Source organism: Mustela erminea, chromosome 9, assembly GCF_009829155.1.
Source record: "Mustela erminea isolate mMusErm1 chromosome 9, mMusErm1.Pri, whole genome shotgun sequence".
NCBI lineage: Eukaryota > Metazoa > Chordata > Mammalia > Carnivora > Mustelidae > Mustela > Mustela erminea.
Window position 1 is genome coordinate 60,809,891 of NC_045622.1, and position 20,943 is coordinate 60,830,833.

The window sequence follows — 20,943 nt, forward strand, 5'->3', positions numbered from 1 at the left end:
ACGAGCGGCGTAGAGGTCCAGGTTCGAACCTGCAATAAACGACCCTTGCTGATTGGCTTTGACTCACGTCTCTGGTGGTCTTTTAAGGTGGGGGTAATATTCAATTGGCATTTCACCCTCCATCTCACAGCTGCTGGAAGAGTTTATCCACCACCACCTTCCTCCTGTCCCTCAGAGGCTGGAAAGGCCAACTTCACTACTGATGACCTAAAGTGATACCAATAATCTCAACATCCTTGCATACTGATAACAATGATAGTAATGACAATAAATACGAAAGCTCAAATGTTTTGAGCACCTGCAAATTACCAGTATCTGTGCATGATAACATTAATTTTCTTTTCTTTTCTACTCTTTTCTTTTCTTTTCTTTTTTTTTGGTGCAAAATGGTGGTTTAGTAAAGCACAGGGACTCGGGCTTGAGGAGTGGCTGATTACACACTCTTAAGAGTTGGGGGGGAGTAAGGAAAAGGGAGGTTTCAAAAGAACTTTTATATGCTAAAGAGAACCTACAAGATAATGGAGTCCTAGCCATTGCCAAGTTAAGGTTGTTTACCCCTCTAGCAAGGTATTAACATTAAGATAGTTGGGAGAAAAAAAAAAGTTGCGAGATTCCTGGAAGAAAGTCACACAGGTCCCACCCAGGAGTGGAAGGGGTGCTGCAGGGTGTCAGCCTACACTTTGTCCTCATCTAGCCTTCTGCTCCCTCATCACATCCACCTGAACAATTTTGACCATTAAATCTTTAAGGTTGTTGATAATGGAAGGTCTCATCTTCTATAACATCTTCCTGCTGAATAACATTAATTTTCATAAGGCCTTTGTGTGGATGATTAGAAAAATTAGTTGTGAAAACATCTAATAGAAAGGACACAGTTCCTAGGAATAGGTGTTATCGCCTATTGTCAGGTGTTATCGCCCAGAAATTGATCCACTCTGTCGGTCTCTCTAGGAATACTTTCTTCACCTCTGCTATGCTTCTCGCAGGCACAAATCCACAAGGGACTCAAAGAGGAATCCTGTTAGTTGATCATATTTAGATCTTAATTCCTGCACTAGACTTCCCTAGATCAGTGCAAACAGCCACCATAATTATGAGACGTTTAACTCAAACTGGGTGTACACGGTTCTAGAAACTACAGCTTGTGTTAGGGATTTGTAAGGGATGTAGGGGCTAGCACACTTGTCATCCTTCAGAGTGATGAGCATAGCTTCTGGAATATCAGGGGGCTCAGCAAACATCCCCTTGCTTATGAAATTGAAGTGACTAAGAGAAGAATTAACCAACAGTGTCTACAATGCCTCTTTCATTTCAAGTAGTAGAGCCCTAAGTATAAGAACAGACATGACATGTACTTGAGGTTTGCTCTCAATTTGGTCCTTAGGAGACAGGTTAAGAGGATGACAGTTTCTCAGAGAATTGTCAAGCCCAGTGCAGGTGGCTCAAGAAACTGGGCACAATGGTTCTAAGACAGGTGTTGGGGTATGTCCTCATACAGATAAAGGGGATGGGTGAACAGTTATCCAAAAAGCCAGATCTTAAGGGGCAGACACAACCTTGCCATGAAGTTCTTATAACAAAAAATAAATAAATAAATAAATAAATAAATCCTCTTAGTACAGTCTTTGAACATGTCTTGTTGATAGAATGAAGTAGTATAAACTAAAGACATTTCAAATTGGTAAGAGTACAGATGTTTCATCAGTTTAATAAGAAAATCTGTGGAGTGACTTTGTTAGCATGACAGACCATGGTGTAACTGTACTGGAAGCAGGTGTATTAAAAACGAGAATGAGGCAGAGAGAGGCTAACCACTAGCCACTCACCTCACTCTTCGGTTTGCTTGTTATCACATTAGAATGAAAAATCTGCATAAAAAACACAGCCTTTTGAGAATGAGATCTGTGCATTTTGAACTGAAAACTACATTGAGCATTGCCATTTAGGACCAATGACAATTTAAATCAAGACTCAGTATCCAGAGAGAGCAAAAATGAAGTCTGGAGCGGGGTGCCTGGGTGGCTCAGTGGGTGAAGTCTCTGCCTTCGGCTCGGGGTCATGATCTCAGGGTCCCGGGATCGAACCCCACATCAGGCTTTCTGCTCAGCAGGGAGCCTGCTTCCCCCTCTCTCTGCCTACCTCTCTGCCTACTTGTGATCTCTGTCTGCCAAATAAATAAATAAAATCTTAAAAAAAAAAAAAAAGACATTGTTGAGAAAACAAAACTACATTTTTCCACATATGACAAAGCAGAGTTTGGGAGCTTCATAGTACATAGTCATCCTGATATGCTAATTCTAAGTCAACAGGCATTAGCAATGAGAGCTAGCTATAACCTCAGAGGCCTGGTGTGAGACTGATCAAACTGTGCTGCCAGGGAGTCTATAAAGCCTGGAGATGGTGCCAAGAGGAAACAATGCTTCACAGCTATGAGTCAACACTGCCCTCTTGTGGCCACTCAGGGTATAGCAATACTGGTATGAATTCAGTTCTCAACCTCTGCTTGGTGTTTTATGAGACTGAGCGCTACCTACTGCGCTAAGGAGGCACCTGGTGTTTTAAAGTGACTGACAATTTGGTGTTATGAAAACTCCCCGGATCTCCAACATTTAGCAGAGGGTTAGTGAGTAGCTTTAAGAAGAAGATACTGTACTTCCTGCTCATTAGGCATGTGGGGCTTTGAATGATCAATTTAAAGATAAAAGGAATATAACAATTATTCTGTGATTTTCTCTTCATCAGTAATATCCAAGATCAATATCAAATAAACAGCATGGATCAGGTATTCATATTTACCTTTATCTCCATATTTAATAAGATGTTGCATTAGTACTACTGGCCAAGGACTATTTGTAATAATAACATTTATTAATATCTTTATCTACTCAACCAAAATTAGTTACTGAGTGCTTGATATGTGATGAGCATAGAATGGATTAGCATAGATAATTACCAAGAGGAAAACTACTTTCAGAGGGATTACAGTCAAAACAGCCCAAGAATTTTTATTATTATTCTCATCTTTGCAAATTAGACAACTGAGCAGAAAAACTAGTGGTCATTCAGCTACCAGCGACCAGAGACAGGAGAGAGACTCAGGCATGTTTGCTAACTAAATCCATTTTTCCTATCATATTATCTAGGGATTGAGCTACATCTTTGGACTTCACCTGGACAGCTTTGTTGTTTTCTGAAGTTTTTCATGCTTCAGATTATAGATAGCTGAGGCAGTGCGCATCAAAACCCATCATATGTTGAATTAGTCAATGCAAGTAAAGTTAAAGTTAGTTACTTCCACAAAGACACCACAGTAACTTAAGAGGATAAAAGTTTACCACCCATTCAGATCCCATTCCAGTGCATGGGGGCTCTGCTTCATGTCAACATCTTGGGAACCAAGCTTCTTCCATATATGGTTCCTCCATATATTAAGCCCTTAGGGATCTCCTCAGGCATTTCTGCTGGCTGTAATGAGAGGGAAGGGAGACAGTGTTCCTGATCTTGTGTGATATTTTAGTGGCTCAATCTGAGAGAGATTTATGTCACTTTATCTATCATTCCATTGGCCACACTCTCACATAGATCCAGCTGTCTACAGCTGAGGCTGGGTCACTGAATCATCATTTCTTAAGAGAGGTGATACAACAGAGACTCTCACAAGTAAAATATACTTACCTTCTCTCCAAGAGAGACCACCCAGTCTTTCACACAGTCCAAGATCTCAAGCAGGGAGTGTCTTCTCCATCAGGTCCTGATGTGATTCCTTGCGGACCAGTCATTTTCCTCCTCTCACCACATAGGTAATGGTGGAGTACCGGTACCCATCATTAAGATTCCCATTTGGAGGGAAAGCATGGAATTCGTTCAGTAGGAACTTGTCCATGGTAATGCTGAAATATTTTGAGGGCAGGCGCTGCTACCTTTTTACCCACTGAAGTGGTGGAAGTTCCTTGACTAGACATGGGCTATGTTCTCTGGAAGGAACTTGCCATTGTTTCTATGACTCCTTGTTCTGCCTTTGGGGGGCTGTGTCTTCTTCATTGTCCCCCATGGCATTATGACATGCAGGCATTGGAATATGTGACTTCTTTTGCATTACTGCATTTGGAGCCTGCTTTCAGCTCATAAAATATTAAGATTAATAACTGCTTTAATTCTTAATCAAAAACTTTCTTTAAAAGCCAAGCTGAGGTGTCTTTGTCAACAAACACCCTCAAAACCCAAACAGGTTTCTGATCTATTTGTATCAGGAAGTTCCATGCACTAGTAATCACACACACATATGTTCTTCAGTATAACTTAATTTTTTTTTTCTTTTGTTTCTTTATTGTCTTTTCCAAGTCACCATGCCACTCCTTTGTAAGTAATGATGTCTATCTAGGACCACTGGGCTTGAGTACATCAACTATATACATAATCTACTCTTCTTAGTTCTGGTTTCTATGAGTCTGTGTTTTTCAAAAGCAGTCTAAAACTTTCTCTTAACTTCTGACACTCCAAGCATTAGGACAGTTTTTCAAGACTATGTATTTATGGACTTTCTCTATTATAATTAATTTTTGCTTGAAAACCAACCAACTTTCTGCTAAGCTCATCTACTTAACAAAATAACCTGTCGGGCACCTGGGTGGCTCAGTGGGTTAAGTTAAGAGGGCTGTGAGTTTTCTTAGATCCAAACTTGCTCCTGAAAAAGTAAATATTGATTTTCTGTAAATGGAGCAAGAAAAATGTCTGTTTATGGGTCCATGTGCTGTGCTTTCCTCAGAGCTGGGTGAAAGCAGTTTCCTCAACTTCACGGGTATGCTGCTGCCTTTAGAGGAGTCTAAGGAAGTTTATACACTATGTTTATCCAACCAGCTACTATCTGCTATAACATATTTCTGAGACTGTAAGATCACGTTTCTCTGCATGTCATTTTCCTGTTGTGGGGAAAATACTGCTTTGGTTAGTATCACCACCTTCACTTTGCTTTTGCACCATGTTGTAATGATCACTGTGCCTCACTCTTCCTGGTCCCCACACAGTAAGGGAATGATCCATGTGCCCAAATGCTCATGAGAAAGAAATTTTGATACTCACTTTTAGCATAAAACATCTTGGATTTCAAGTGTGAAAGTCAGGTTTAATGTCCTGGCTAGAATACTCAGCCATTTGCACTGTGTATATAATTTTCAGTAATATTGCCCCACAAAGATAAGACAATTATTTCACTGTGAGATTTTACTCAATTATATGCATAAAAACATTATATGCATAAAAAACATTAACTACAGTCCCTCAATATCTTTGCTCTTTTTCCTTCCTTATATTCTGTTTCCTCTTTCCCCCTTTTCCTTCCTTCCTCCCTTCCTTTTTTTTTTTTTTTTGAACTTCTGCTGCTTTTTTTCTCTCTCCCATCTATGACTTCCTCCATTCTCTCTTTTCTTCTATTCTTTCACAGGAAGTTCAGGTAAGTTAGTCTAAGCAAATGCTCTAGACTATGACACCAGGGCTTTAGTGTGTCTTTTCATAATCTTTTCCATCTAAGTGGTCAACAGTATAACATAATTCAAGATCAATGATTGTTTTGGATAATTTCAGTACATGTTTTGAGCTCAGGTAGATAAAGCACAGGTAACCAGCTTAATTACCTGTGTCAGCTGGATCCAGGAGAGAAGATAATTACACAAACAGAACTAACATTGTTATAGAATGCAAATACTTGATTTTTATGAAATTTTCTTATATTCCACACTAAAGTTTTAGTCCATACACAACATATAGTATGTCATAACATTTTGCTGTAGTGTTCAATGATTCATTAGTTGGGTATTATACCCAGTGCTCATTCCAACACCAGTTACCCCCATCCCCCCTTCTGAAAGCCTCAGTTTATTTCCGGGAGTCCAGAGTCTCTCATGGTTCATCTCCCTCTGATTTCTCCCCCTTCAGTTTTCCTTCCCTTCCCCTATGATCCTCCACTATACTCCTTATGTTGCACATGTGAGTGAAACCATAAGATAATTATCTCTCTGGTTGACTTATTTCACTTAGCATAATTCCCTCTAGTTCCATTCATGTCAATGCAAATGGTGGGTATTTATCTTTTCTGATGGCAGAATAATATTCCATTATATATATGTACAACATCTTCTTTATCCATTCATCTGTTGAAGGGCATCTCAGTTCCTTCCACCGTTTGGCTATTGTGGACATTGCTGCTATGAACATTGGGGTGCAAGTGCCCCTTCTTTTTTACTACATGTGTGTCTTTGGAGTAAGTACTTATTAGTGCAATTGCTGGATGGTAGGGTAGCTCATAAGATACCCAGGAATGAACCTAACCAAAGAAGTAAAGGATCTCTACTCTAGAAACTACAGGACACTTATGAAAGAAATTCAGGAAGATGCAAAGAAATGGGAAAACATCCCATGCTTGTGGATTGGAAGAATAAACATCATTAAAATGTTTATGCTGCCCAGATCAATTTACACTTCCAAAGCAATCCCTAACAAAATACTATTGACCATTTTCACAGAGCTGGAACAAACAATCCTAAAATTTGTATGGAACCAGAAAAGACTGCAAATTGCCAGGACAATGCTAAAAAAGAAAACCAAATCTGGGGACATCACAATGCTATATTCCAGCTATATTACAAAACCAGACACATAGATCATAGATCAATGGAACAGAATAGACACCCCAAAACTGGACCCTCAATTGCAGGGTCAGCAAATCTTCAACAAAGCAGAGAACACCCAATGGAAAAAAAAAATAAAGGCTATTCAATAAATGGTGCTGGGAAAACTGGACAACCACATGCACAAGAATTAAACTAGACCATTCTCTTATACCTCACACAAAGACAAACTAAAAATGGACAAAAGACCTCAATGTGAGACAAGAATCCATCAAAATCCTAGAGGAGAACATAAACAGTAACCTCTTTGACATCAACTACAGCAACTTCTTCCAAGACATGTCTCTAAAGGCAAGGGAAACAAAAGCAAAAGTGAACTTTTGGGACTTCATCAAGTTAAAGAGCTTTTTCACAGCAAAGGAAGGAGTCAATAAAACAAAAAGGCAACCCTTAGAATGGGAAAAGATACTGGCAAATGACATTTGGATAAAGGGTTAGTATCCAAGATCAATAAAGAACTTATCAAACTCAACACCTAAAAAAGACTGTTAAATAGATACTGAATCTATGGCTGTAATGGAAACATTTATCAATTTTTACAATAAAGGGGTTTGCATTTTAAATGATAATACAAATAAAGAATGCAAAATTTTGATACTCATAAGATTAGGAGCAGAATTAAGATACACAGATTCCCAGAGTACCAGGGATCTCAAAGGGACATACCTTTAGTGAAGGATCAGACAAGTACAGCTGATTTATGTGTATTTATTTTATATCCTGTTGCATTGTTGAATTCCTGAATGAGTTCTAGGAATTTTGGAGTGAAGTCTTTTGGGTTTTCCACATAAAGTATCATGTCATCCCTGAAGAGTGAGTTTGACTTCTTCTTTGACAATTTGAATGCCTTCTATTTCTTTCTGTTGTCTGATTGCTGAGGCTAGGACTTATAGTATTATGATGAACAATAGTGGTGAGAGTAGATATCCCTGTTATACTTCTAGTATTATGATGAACAATAGTGGTGAGAGTAGATATCCCTGTTACGCTCCTGAACTTAAGGGAAAAGCTCTCAGTTTTTGCATCATTGAAAATGATACTTGCTGTGGGATTTTTGTATATGACTTTTATGATGTTGAGGTATGTTCTTTCTATCCCTACACCATGGAGAGTTTTAATCAAGGAAGGATACTGTAGGGGCACTTGGGTGGCTCAGTGATTAAGCCTCTGCCTTTAGCTCAGGTCATGATCTCAGGGTCCTGGGATTGAGCCTTGCATTGGGCTCTCTGCTTGGCAGGAGGCCTGCTTCCCCCTCTCTCTCTGCCTGCCTCTCTGCTTACTTATAAATAGTAATAAATAAATAAACAAACAAACAAATAAATAAATAAAATGAATTTTAAAAACTTAAAAAAAAAGGATATTGTATTGTGTCAAATGCTTGTTCTACATCAATTAAGAGGATCATAGAGAAAGGGGAATGCTCTTACACTGTTGGTGGGAATGCAAGCTGGTATAGCCACTCTGAAAAATGGTATGAAGATTCCTCAAGAAGCTAAAAATAGGGCTACCCTAAGATTCAGCAATCGCACTACTGAGTATTTACCCTAAAGATACAAATGAAGTGATCTGAAGGAGCATGTGCACCCTGATGTTTATAGCAGCAATGTCCACAATAGCCGAACTATGGAAATAACCCAGATGTCCAACAACAAATGAATGGATAAAGAGGATGTGAGATATATTTGCAGTGACATGGATGGAACTAGAGGGTATTATGCTGAGTGAAATAAGTGAGTCAGAGAAAGACAATTATCACATGATTTCTCTGATATGCAGAATTTGAGAGGCAGGGTGGGGGGTTGTGTAATGTAGGGAAGGAAAAAATGAAACAAGATAGAATCGGGAGGGAGCGAAACCATAAGAGACTCTCAATCTCACAAAACAAACTGAGGGTTATTGGGGGTGTGGGGATAGGGTGGCTGGGTTATGGACATTGGGGAGGGTATGTGCTATGGTAAGTGCTGTGAAATGTGTAAGCCTGATGATTCATAGACCTGTACCCTTTTGGCAAATAATATATTATATGCTAATAAAAAGAAGAAGAAGAAGGAGGAGGAGGAGGAGGAGGAGGAGAAGGTGAAGGAGGAGGAGGAGGAGGAGGAGGAGGAGGAGGAGGAGGAGAAGGAGAAGAAGGAGGAGGAGGAGGAGGAGGAGAAGGAGAACATAAATACAATGGAATATTATTCAGCCATCAGAAAGGATAAATACCCCCATTTGCATCAACATGGATGGAACTGGAGAGGAATATGCTAAGTGAAATAAGTCAACCAGAGAAAGACAATTATCTTATGGTTTCACTCATATGTGGAACATAAGGAATAGAGCAGAGGACCATAGGGGAAGGGAAGTAAAACTGAAGGGGGAGAAATCAGAGAGGGAGATGAACCATGAGAGACTCTGGACTCCAGAAAACAAACTGAGGCTTTCAGAAGGTGGGGGGGGGGGACGTCATGCTGTGATAAGCACTGCGTATTATACACAGCTAATAAATTATTAAACACTACTTCATAAATTAATGATGTACTATACAGTGGCTAGCTGAACAGTATGCACACACACACAGAGACACACACACACATATGCATGCAATGGAATATTATTCAGCCATCAGAAAAGATGAAATCTTACTATTTACAATGACATGGATGGAACCGGAGGATATTATTAAGATGAGCAAAATAATCCAATATCAGAGAAAGACAATTATCATATGGTTTCACTCATATGAGGAATACAAGAAATAATGCAGAGGATCATAGGAGAAGGAGGGAAAACTGTAATGGGAAAAAACCAGAGAGAAAGAAAAACCATGAGAGAGTCTTTTTTTTTTTAAGATTTTATTTATTTATTTGACAGAAAGAGATCACAAATGGGCAGAGAGGCAGGCAGAGAGAGGGGAGGAAGCAGGCTCCATGCTGAGTAGAGAGCCTGATGTGGGGCTCAATCCCAGACCCTGAGATCATGACCTCAGCCAAAGGCAGAGGCTTAACTCCCTGATCCACCCAGTCACCCCATGAGAGAGTCTTAACTATGGGAAGCAAACTGAGGGTTATTGGAGGGAAGATGGGTAGGGGGCCAGGGTAACTGAGTGATGAGCATTAGGGGGGCACTGATGTGATGAGCTCTGGGTGTTATATGAAATTGTTGAACTCTACATCTGAAACTAATGATGTTCTATATGCTGGCTCAGTGAATTTAAATAAACAAACAAACAGGTTAAAGAAACAAAAAAAAATAGAGTTAAAAAATACATGAAAAAAGGAGCATTAAACTATCAGGTTTACTTGAATAAAACAAAACTAAACCTTATAGAAAATTTTAAAAGTACATAGGCAGTAACCTCTTTGACATCGGCCACAGAAACTTCTTTTAAGACATGTCTCCAAAGGCAAAGGAAACAAAAGCAAAAATCAACTTTTGGGACTTCATCAAGATCAAAACCTTCTGCACAGTAGGGGAAACAATCAACAAAACAAAGAGGCAACCCATGGAATGGGAGAAGATATTTGCAAATGGCACAACAGACAAAGGGCTGATATCCAAGATCTATAAAGAATTCCTCAAACTCAACACATACAAAACACGTAATTACATCAAAAAATGGATAGAAGACATGAACAGACACTTCTCCAAAGACATACAAATGACTAACAGACACATGAAAAAATGTTCATCATCATTAGCCATCAGGGCGATTCAAATCAAAACCACAGATGTGGTCCATATACACTATGGAGAATTATGCCTCAATCAGAAAGGATGAATACCCAACTTTTGTAGCAACATGGATGGGACTGGAAGAGATTATGCTGAGTGAAATAAGTCAAGCCGAGAGAGTCAATTATCATATGGTTTCACTTATTTGTGGAGCATAACAAATAGCATGGAGGACATGGAGAGTTAGAGAGGAGAAGAGAGTTGGGGGAAATTGGAAGGGAAGGTGAACCATGAGAGATTGGACTCTGAAAAACAATCTGAGGGGTTTGAAGTGGCAGGGGGGTTGAAGGTTGGGGGAACCACGTGGTGGGTATTAGAGAGGGCATGGATTGCATGGAGCACTGGGTGTGGTGCAAAAATAATAAATACAGTTATGCTGAAAATAAATAAAATTAAAAAAGATAACATCTTACACCAGTGAGAATGGCCAAAATTAACAAGACAATAAACAACAAGTGTTGGAGAGCATGTGGAGAAAGAGCAACCCTCTTACACTGTTAGTGGGAATGCAAGTTGGTGCAGCCACTTTGGAAAACAGTGTGGAGATTCCTTAAGAAATTAAAAATAGAGCTACCCTATGACCCTGCAATTGCACTACTGGGTATTTACTTCAAAGATACAGACATAGAGAACAGAGGGGCCATCTGTACTCCAATGTTCATAGCAGCAATGGCCACAGTCACCCAACTGTAGAAGGAGCCAAGATGCCCTTCAAAAGATGAATGGATAAAGAAGATATGGTCCATATATACTATGGAGTATTATGCCTTCATCAGAAAGGATGAATACCCAACATTTGTATCAACATGGATGGGACTGGAAGAGATTATGCTGAGTGAAATAAGTCAAGCAGAGAGAGTCAAGTATCATATGGATTCACTTACTTATGGAGCAAAAAGAATAACACAGAGGACATTGAGAGATGGAGAGGAGAAGTGAATTGGGGGAAATCAGAGGGGGAGACGAACCATGAGAGACTGTAGACTCTGAGAAACAAACTGAGGGTTTTGGAAGGGAGTGGGAGGATGGTTGGGAGGGCCTGGTGGTGGATATTAAGGAAGGCACATGTATTGCATGGAGCACTGGGTGTGGTGCATAAACAATGAATCTTGGAACACTGAAAACAGAATTAAACTTAAAAATAATAATAAAATAAAATGGGAAAAAATAAAAATAAAAAATAAAACTACAATGACTGATATTTTTAAAAAAGAATAGATTACATGACATTGATACAGCTGAGTTGACAATTGGTAAAATGAAGCTGAAGTTGGAGAGTTTCATCTGAAAGCAGTCCAATTCGACAGAGAAGAGAATGTGAAATAGAGGTGAAAAATAAAAATAATTGAATTAGAAAGGCCCAACATACACCAAACTGGATTTGCATAAAAATAAAGAAAATGGGAGAGGGGAGAGAGTATTCAAGAGGATCATGTCCGAATTCAGATTCAAAAAGCTGAATTAATTATAAGCAGAATGACTTTTCAAAAAAAAAAAATCTATACACATTTGCTAACACTCCAACATCCCAAAGACTAAAAGAATAACAACATACTTCTCAATAGCAACAATAGACATCAAGAAGTTGTGGAAATATATATGACATATATATTATATACAACTATATAATATTTATTATTCAATTAATATATGTTAAAAGTATTTCTTGATATTCAAATTTTAGCTAGCTAAATTGTCACTAATAAAACCTTTTGAACTAATAAAACAAATACATATATTTAAGCACACTAAAGAGTTAAGAAGGAAAGGTCAAAATCTAAAAGAAGGTTAAAAAGAGAGATAAACCCTGGATTTAAAGCTACTTCTGCTCTGAGGACTTTGCCAACACTGAAAAAAAAGATAATCAGTATGAAAAAAGGCAAAAATCTGGCAATTTCCTGACAGGAGAAGATAAAAGTTAAAGCCCAGGACCCACTAAAAACAGACTCTGGTAATTCTCCTCCCATACACACAAAGAGGCAACCCACAGAATGGGAGAAGATATTTGCAAATGACAGTACAGACAAAAGGTTGATATCCAGGATCTATAATGAACTCCTCAAATTCAACACACAGAAAACAGGCAATCATATCAAAAAATGGGCAGAAGATATGAACAGAGACTTCTCCAATGAAGACATACAAATGGCTATCAGACACATGAAAAAATGTTCATTATCACTAGCCCTCAGGGAGATTCAAATTAAAACTACATTGAGATATCACCTTACACCAGTTAGAATGGCCAAAATTAACAAGACAGGAAACAACATGTGTTGGAGGGGATGTGGAGAAAGGGGAACCCTCTTACACTATTGGTGGGAATGCAAGTTGGTGCAGCCTCTTTGGAGAACAGTGTGGAGATTCCTCAAGAAATTAAAAATAGAACTTCCCTATGACCCTGCCATTGCACTCCTGGGTATTTACCCCAAAGATACAGATGTAGTGAAAGGAAGGGCCATCTGTACCCCAATGTTTATTGCAGCACACATTATAAAGTAGAACCTTGGGCTACATATACTCTCAAGGTATGGTTGAACTGAAATACATCAGTATGTGTTAAGTGGTAATTCTCGCTCAGATCTACAAAGACATTATTTCTAAATAAGGTCACATTCACAGGTACCTTAGGGGTTAGATCTTCAAAATATCTCTGTGAACGGGGTGCCTGGGTGGCTCAGTGGGTTAAAGCCTCTGCCTTCGGCTCAGGTCATGATCACAGGGTCCTGGGATTGAGTCCCGCATTGGGCTCTCTGCTCAGTGGGGAGCCTGCTTTCCCCTGACTCTCTGCCTGCCTCTCTGCCTGACTCTCTGCGTATTTGTGATCTCTGTCTGTCAAATAAATAAATAAAATCTTTAAAAAAAATCTCTGTGAACACATTTCAACCCATAACATATTTTTTTTTATTCTGCACCAGGAATTGTTAACTATGGTTGTTGACTATAATCATATGCACCTCAATAGGTTGTTATGAGAGTTAAATGAAATATCAAATGATAAGAATAATATAACACATTAAGAACTCTGAAGATTTATTATTATTACTAGTTACCCTTGGTGTAACTTTATGTAAAGTTTTGGTCTCCCTCTCTAGAGTAAAAGAAACCCTTTCTGATAATATTTAAAATGTGTGGTGTTCTCTAAAAAGGAGGATCAAAATGTTTGTTAAATGAGAAAGTAATTTTATCCTTGCAATGACCCTCTCTCAGAACGTTCATGATCCCCATATTTCAGATAAGGAAAGTGTGGACTTGGGAAAATTATACAAGGAGAAGCAACCAGGCAGTGGTAGGACAAGAATTCAAACTTGAGCTTCTAATCATCTTTTCCCAACCTCCTTATGACCTGACAGTGAAAATGGAATAATCATTTCTAAGAAACTCTGAGAATAAGGACATTTTGCTTAGAGTAAACTGTATGCTCTAGCAACATTCTTTCATTGAACAATAATTCACTCATGAAATAGTTTTCTTCAATTTAGTGTGTCCATCAAGCTTATTTCTGCTGACAAGGATACCAGGACCTCCAGGTAGCAAAACAGAGGTGGGAGTAGGACAGTAATTAGTCTGCAGAGGGAACAAGATTATATTCCACCTATATTCCTGCTCTAATATCTCCCTTCCAGGTGTGGGTAGGAAAGTATGAAAACTAGACTCCCACTTGCTCTCCTCTTTCCAAAATATCTGTGCCTAAAGCCCAAAAGAGACTACATTTAGCCTAAGAATCTCTATCATAAGACACATCTGGGAAGGTCCACAGGAGTGGTGATCTTCTAAGTCCTACTGTGCATCCCTTTAGAGTGGGGGCTGCACTGGTGGCAGTTACACTTGTACCCAAGGAAAAAATGCCAAGTGTTGCTGTGAGGAAGGTGAAGATTGCTAATGGTTGATCTTTATGCAACCATACTTTGGTATCAGAGTTTAGACCAAGAACAGTCACAAAGGTTAAATATTGGACATGAGACCACATGTGTGCAAACAGGGCCCCACCCAGGGATTTGCTTGGGTGCAGATTACTGATGCTCCTACTGCAGGAGAGGGGCTCACAGAGAATGTGCTCCATGGCCCCCTGGTGGCCCATGGTTCATGCTCCTCTGAGATCCATGCTCCTTTTATGGCTGGAGGTGTCCCTGTGTCACCTCTTCCACAGACTTATAAGGCTGAGGAGAGTAGTCAGTTCTTCCCCACAGGTGCATGTACATAAAGTTTCCTGGAGAAGATTCTCATCACACAGTTTCCTTACCTTTATTTTCTCAGGGTTTCTTTATTTAGACTTCTCAAGAGCCTTTGACCTCTCTTACCCTTATTTTATTGACAGTGCTGAAACAAGCCTTTTACAATTTATTCTCTTGGGAAATAGACCACTGGGGCCTCAAAGCCCTAGTGCTTAACAAGACCACCAACTCCCGTGAGCAATGGGGAGGGGGGCCACAGTGGAGGCAGAGTTCATAATACCAGCCTCCAGAGCCCTTGGAGGGGCCGGTTTAGTGCTTTCTCCAGCAGCCAGAAACAGCAGCAGTACAGCCTTCTGAAGCTGGTGAGTCTCAAGCTGGACCAAGCAGGATGATTGTGAGGAAGGAGATAATGAGGAGAGGAGGGACTCCAGGATCTTAGTATGCAAAGCAAAAAGAACTCTTTCAGTAGGACCTGGTATACATGCTCACCCAGCCAAGATGTTTAGATCTGGTATAAGGCTGAGTAGCAGGAACTGATCTAATGCTGTGAGATGAGGCTGAGTCATTTTGCATCCATCCAGGGTTTGCAAACTTTTTAGACTCAAAGATTGCTGCCCCCATTGCATATCATGGCTGGGACACCAAGACTCTGTGCCTGGTTGGTCAGAATCTTCCTTTCTGTGCTCATCTAAATTCACCTATGAGCCAAGGTGATCAGTCTCTTTTCTCATCTGGGCTTGGGTATTCTTTTGTAATTTTGTTTATGCAAGTCGTGTCTGATCTTTCCAGACTATCAATATATCATTGGCAGAGATCATGTTTGTTCAATAGCACTTAGAACAAGGTTCACCCCTCCATAAATGTCAGTCTGTCAGTACAAATGAATGGAATTGAATATTGAATATCAGAACAATGCCCCAGATGGCCAACGAGTCCTCATATCTCAATTAGAAGACCTCAATTTCACTGAGGAGAATGCAGAAAGAGAGGAAGGATGGTCCCAGCTCTTAAGGGATTTACTAACAGAAATGAAAGTATATTACCACCTGGGAGAAAATATCAGTGTTACAGGAGTTCTGTATCACTTAAAAGGTCTTGGTGATGTTCTGGACTCCAGTCTCTCTGTCCTCTCATCCTCTCTTACATTAAACCCTGTAGATCTCCCCACACCTCAGATATATCCTTCTTTTTTTTTCTTCTTTTCTGCAATGGCCTTCCTTCAGATGTTCATCGCTTTTTCTTCAAACTACTCAGGCCTCTCCAGAATCTTCCACCGTTCTGTGTGATCCATTGTGTCCCGTCTACAGCACATCACTTCCCAGCCTCAAATCCTATGTGATTCCTTACAGTGTACATGATCATGCCTACTCTCAGGTGGACCTCACACGGTTGCGCCTGCACATCTTACCCCTGTCTCCTGACACTCTTCTCTCCTGCCTGCTTCCCCTGAAGAACTTAGGATCTACCAGCCCCTAGCACCTTTTTACTGGTCATGCTGAACAACCACATAGATGTTTCTTCTCTTGCCATTGCCTACAGAGTGCTCCTCTCCCAGGTGATGTGGCCTCATTTCTGTATCCTTCTCTGGGATGCCCTCAGCTAATAGTGTCTCTTGGCCTAATAGGGCCTCAGGAAATCATAGACTTTTTCCTACCCACAATAACATCTGAAACTAAATATCATTTTTTATGTCATAAATGAGGAATGTATGTATCACAGCGTTTAAATAGCTCTCAAGGTCTTCTATGGGTTTAATAGTCAGGCATCATTTCTTTCCAAAGCCAACTTTTTTAAACCTATCACATTGCTTTGTTCATCTATGTATTTATATCTTTCCCACTGTTTGTAAGATCATCTTTATTACCACAACTATACTGCTTATAAGTGTTTGTAAGTCAGTTTTCCTCTATTAATAAAGATACCAGTTCTTGCCTAATGTATGCTATACATTTGTATGTCTAACAATAAGACCAGGTTTAGGGAAGGCACTGACTATTAATTTGCTTATTCAAGTAGATTAGGTCATGCCAAGTTTATAGAACATAAGGTTTATGGAAAGGACAAGTCTTTTCCAAAAAAGTGGGAATGTTTTCTATTTCTCTATTTCATACTGAGGGTCATTTTCCTGATCACATATGTAAAAATGCATTAAATAACTGTCCCTACCCCACTTTTACCCCTGTATCCTTGGTTTGTCTTGAAAACCTACAAAGGTAGAAAGGAGTGTGTGTGTGTGTGTGTGTGTGTGTGTGTGTGTGTGTGTGTGTGTGTTAATAATCTGTATTTGGAAAATCTGGGATATTCAAAGTGAAAGTCCTTGGATCAAAGCAATACCTTCATTATCTTCTCTGGAAGTAGTCTCATACCTTCTCATGCACATTTCACTCTCCGAGAGGAGACTTGCCTGTGAGAGAGGTGAGCAGGATCAGTAATCCCAAGTATACTAATTATTTGCCTTCTAGGATCCCTCTCTCAGTCTGCCATGACTTTCCAGGTCACTTCTGCTTCTTTGGCTATGACAGCACTTACTGTCATCTTAGTACTTGACCCCTTCACCCTTTGTTTAGCAGTGAGGAGGAAAAAGAGTATCAAAACAAAACTAAACTAAACTAACTAACAAAAACCTCATCAAAGCGGATGAGTTTACAGAATATAGATCCCACATGCTAGGATAATTCAATCTGAGCCATAGGAACCACAGATAATTCTGCTTACCAGGTTAAAAAAAATCCTATATCTATTTATATGCCTAAAACTAACTTATTGGCTAGCTTCCATGCTACTTTGGTGAACCTCAACTGTTTTGAATACTTTTCCTAAAGACACCTAGCTCTATTTCTCAAGATATCTCTTATCTGAGAGTTATGGTCTCATCAGCATCTTTTTTAAAATTATTTTTTATTTGAGTATACTTAACACATAATATTACATTAGTTTCAGGCATACAACATAGTGATCCCACAAGTTTAAACATTAGGCTATATTCACTGCCTTTTTTCCTTATTTCTTTTTAATCTTCATTTTCAGACTTGAATTTCCTACTGAATTTTAGGCTATTATTTTGAATGATTGCTTGAAAACTCTACCTGTATATTTTACAAATAGCTCCTGTGTAACTCTTAAAATATAAATTCATATTCTTGCTCTGAAAACCCCTTCCTTTTTCTTTATTCCCCTTTTCCAATTTTTCAGTAAAGATTTCATTCTTCCTGTCACTCAAGTTCAAAAGCATAAAGTCATCCCTAATACTGTGACTTGGGATTCAAGACCCTGTTTTATTCAATTTTCTTCATTTTGTTACCTATCATTTTGCCCAACAGTGAAGAGTAGGTATATGTTTGGGCTATTTTTGGATACTGAAACTTCAGATGCTTTCCTTTACTCATCCCCTACATGTAATTCTTACTGATTCTGATTTTGAAATGTTTGTCAAATCCATTGCTTCCTGTCCATCCTGAAACAAGGAATAGCTCTTGGTATAAAGAAAAGATCACCATGTAAGGAGAAATAGGTATTTGGTGCAGTTTCAGCAACACAGGATAATTCAGAGGACTCTACTGACTCAACCAGAAAATAGAACAGGAAGTGGCCTCCAGAAAGATCCAAGATGCTCTTGGTCTACAATCTTTGGCAGAGTAAACTGTCTAAGCCTGTACTCCCTCAGAGTGGAAAAGGAAAGGTTTAACAGCTCATCAGTCAAGGCCCCCCATGATTAGAGTGCCTCAATTTTAGATGGAATTCCTGGGACAGGTTAGTTTATTGCCTAACTATAGCAAGGGTTCCCAAAGTCCTTCTAGAGTAGTGCAAGTCAAGGAACCTACATGGGAGAACTGAAGATAACATTACAGTACTCAATCCTTCAGTCACAGAATAGTAGCTACTCTTAGGCTCAAACCCTTGATATCATTGTAGCCTCCGGGCCTCTCCTTCCTGCCTAAGCTAATGGGATATTTTTCTTTTCTTCTAAGTTTCAAAATGTGTTCCTTTTTTGGACCCCATGAAGGACTTGTTTTTATTTAAAAAACACTCATAGCACTTACAATTATTTTTTATTTTTATAAACATATAATATGTTTTTATCCCCCGGGGTACAAATTTTTAAGTTTTTATCTAAATTCCAGATAGTTAACATTTAGTGGTATGTCAGTTTCAAGAGTACAATACAGTGATTCAATAATTCCCTACATTACCCAGTATTCATTGCAACAAGTATACTCCTTAATTCCCATCACCTATTTAAACCAGCACTTAAAATTTTTTATACTCTCCTAGTGTACCCCTCAGTACTAACTGTCTCTGTCACCAGAATATAAAATGAAGTCTCATTTAAAATGTCCAAACCAAATAAAACACTCTTGAAAGAAAAGAAAGTAATTTGAAACTTGAAAAGAGAAACTTGAAACTTCCAAAGAGAAACAACAGCAAATAATCCAGTAAGAGTGATAAACACTATGTCCAAAGTGAAATCCTCTCTGGGGCTGGAAGAAATAAATGCTGTTGGGTGCAGTCAAGGATGTTCTACCTCTAATTCAACTGTTTCCTGAATAACAGCAAGGAACTCTAAAGTCAGACCCTGTCCATATCTATGGAGTAGGGGAGTAGACTTTTCTAGGACTTCCACACAGTCAGCTAAAATAGTAACCCGAACCTTTCTAAACTAGGGCTTCGTTAATTAATTGTGCTTGGTGAGACTAAATAATGTGTAGGGGCTGAAAACAGAGACTCTAGAGTCAGTCTCTTGTTACAGTCCTTGTCTCGCTCTTTAATTTTGAATAAACTGTTTTATCCCCTTTTGCCTATACCCTTTCATTAACTGTGAAATTAAAATATCATCATTAAATATTCTTAAGCTTTTTTTAAGGATGAAATAAGATAATAATTTAAAGCATTCAGCTTAGAGCTGGAGTGTTCAGCTAAGTGTCAGCAATGATTGATAGTGATGATGAAGCTGGCAATAATAATGATGATTTGAGAACTTCACTGAGGCAGGTTAAGTGCCTCAATGGAAACCCAAGTTTTACTACTCTAGAACATGTAGTTTTTAAAATATATTTTGTCCTACATTTTTAGGAACTCTGAATTTCCAGCGTGATCAGGATACTTTATATGGCTTCACCCAGCAACTACTCCACTGCTCCTGTTTCTGAATTTCTCCTCATCTGCTTCCCTAACTACCAGAGTTGTCAGCACTGGCTGTCCCTGCCCCTCAGCCTAATCTTCCTCCTGGCCATGGGGGCCAATGCCACCCTCCTGATCACCATTTGGCTGGAGGTCTCTCTGCATGAGCCCATGTACTACCTGCTTAGCCTCCTTTCCCTGCTGGACATTGTACTCTGCCTGACAGTCATCCCCAAGGTCCTGGCCATCTTCTGGTTTGATCTCAAGTCCATCAGCTTTTCAGCCTGCTTCCTCCAGATGTTCATCATGAATAGTTTTCTGACCATGGAGTCCTGTACATTCATGATCATGGCCTATGACCGCTATGTGGCCATTTGCCACCCACTGAGATACCCATCCATAATCACTGACCAATTTGTGGTTAAAGCTACCATATTTGTTGTGGCTCGGAATGGCTTCTTTTCTCTTCCTGTTCCAGCTCTTTCTTCTCGACTCAGATACTGTGCAGAGAACATCATCAAGAACTGTATCTGCACTAACCTGTCTGTGTCCAAACTCTCTTGTGATGACATCACCTTCAACCGGCTCTACCAGTTTGTGGCAGGCTGGACGCTACTGGGCTCTGATCTTATTCTTATTGTTCTGTCCTACTCCTTCATCCTGAAAGCTGTGCTAAGGATCAAGGCTGAGGGTGTTGCAGCTAAGGCCCTGAGCACATGTGGTTCCCACTTCATCCTCATCCTCTTTTTCAGCACAGTCTTGCTGGTTCTGGTCATCACTAACATGGCCAGGAAGAAGATTCCCCCAGATGTCCCCATCCTGCTCAACATCCTGCACCACCTCATCCCCCCAGCTCTGAACCCCATTGTTTATGGTGTGAGAACCAAGGAGATCAAGCAGGGAATCCAGAAGCTGCTGAGAAGAGTGTAAGAGGTAAAATGGATCAGATTCACCTTTGGAATTATTAGTGGAAGTCAGGAATTATTTTTATGTTGGAAAGGAAAGTTTACTTTTTAATCCCAGTATGGATTCTGATTCTTTTTTCCTCAGACAACAATGAAAATATTGTTGAATCCTTGTTTCCTTGTTTCCTCCTGCTTCAAAGGAAGCCATCTTTCCTGGATTCTGTGGTCACTTGCGAATTTGCCCTGACTGACTCCTTATCTGAGGGTCTTGCCAAGCCTTAGCCAAGTGGAGCTGGATTGGAGTGGGAGTGTTTGGCCCTAAAGAAACAAACTTTGTACTTAAGG

General features: G+C 39.5%; 1 protein-coding gene across 1 annotated transcript; it reads left to right on the plus strand.

Annotated features, from left to right (window-relative positions):
• The first annotated feature begins 19,660 nt into the window (after positions 1 to 19,660).
• LOC116600224 (olfactory receptor 56A4-like) lies at positions 19,661 to 20,623 on the plus strand. Its single transcript, XM_032360360.1, has one exon. The coding sequence runs from the start codon at positions 19,682 to 19,684 to the stop codon at positions 20,621 to 20,623; it is 942 nt and encodes a 313-aa protein (XP_032216251.1). The 5' UTR covers positions 19,661 to 19,681.
• Positions 20,624 to 20,943: the final 320 nt, after the last annotated feature.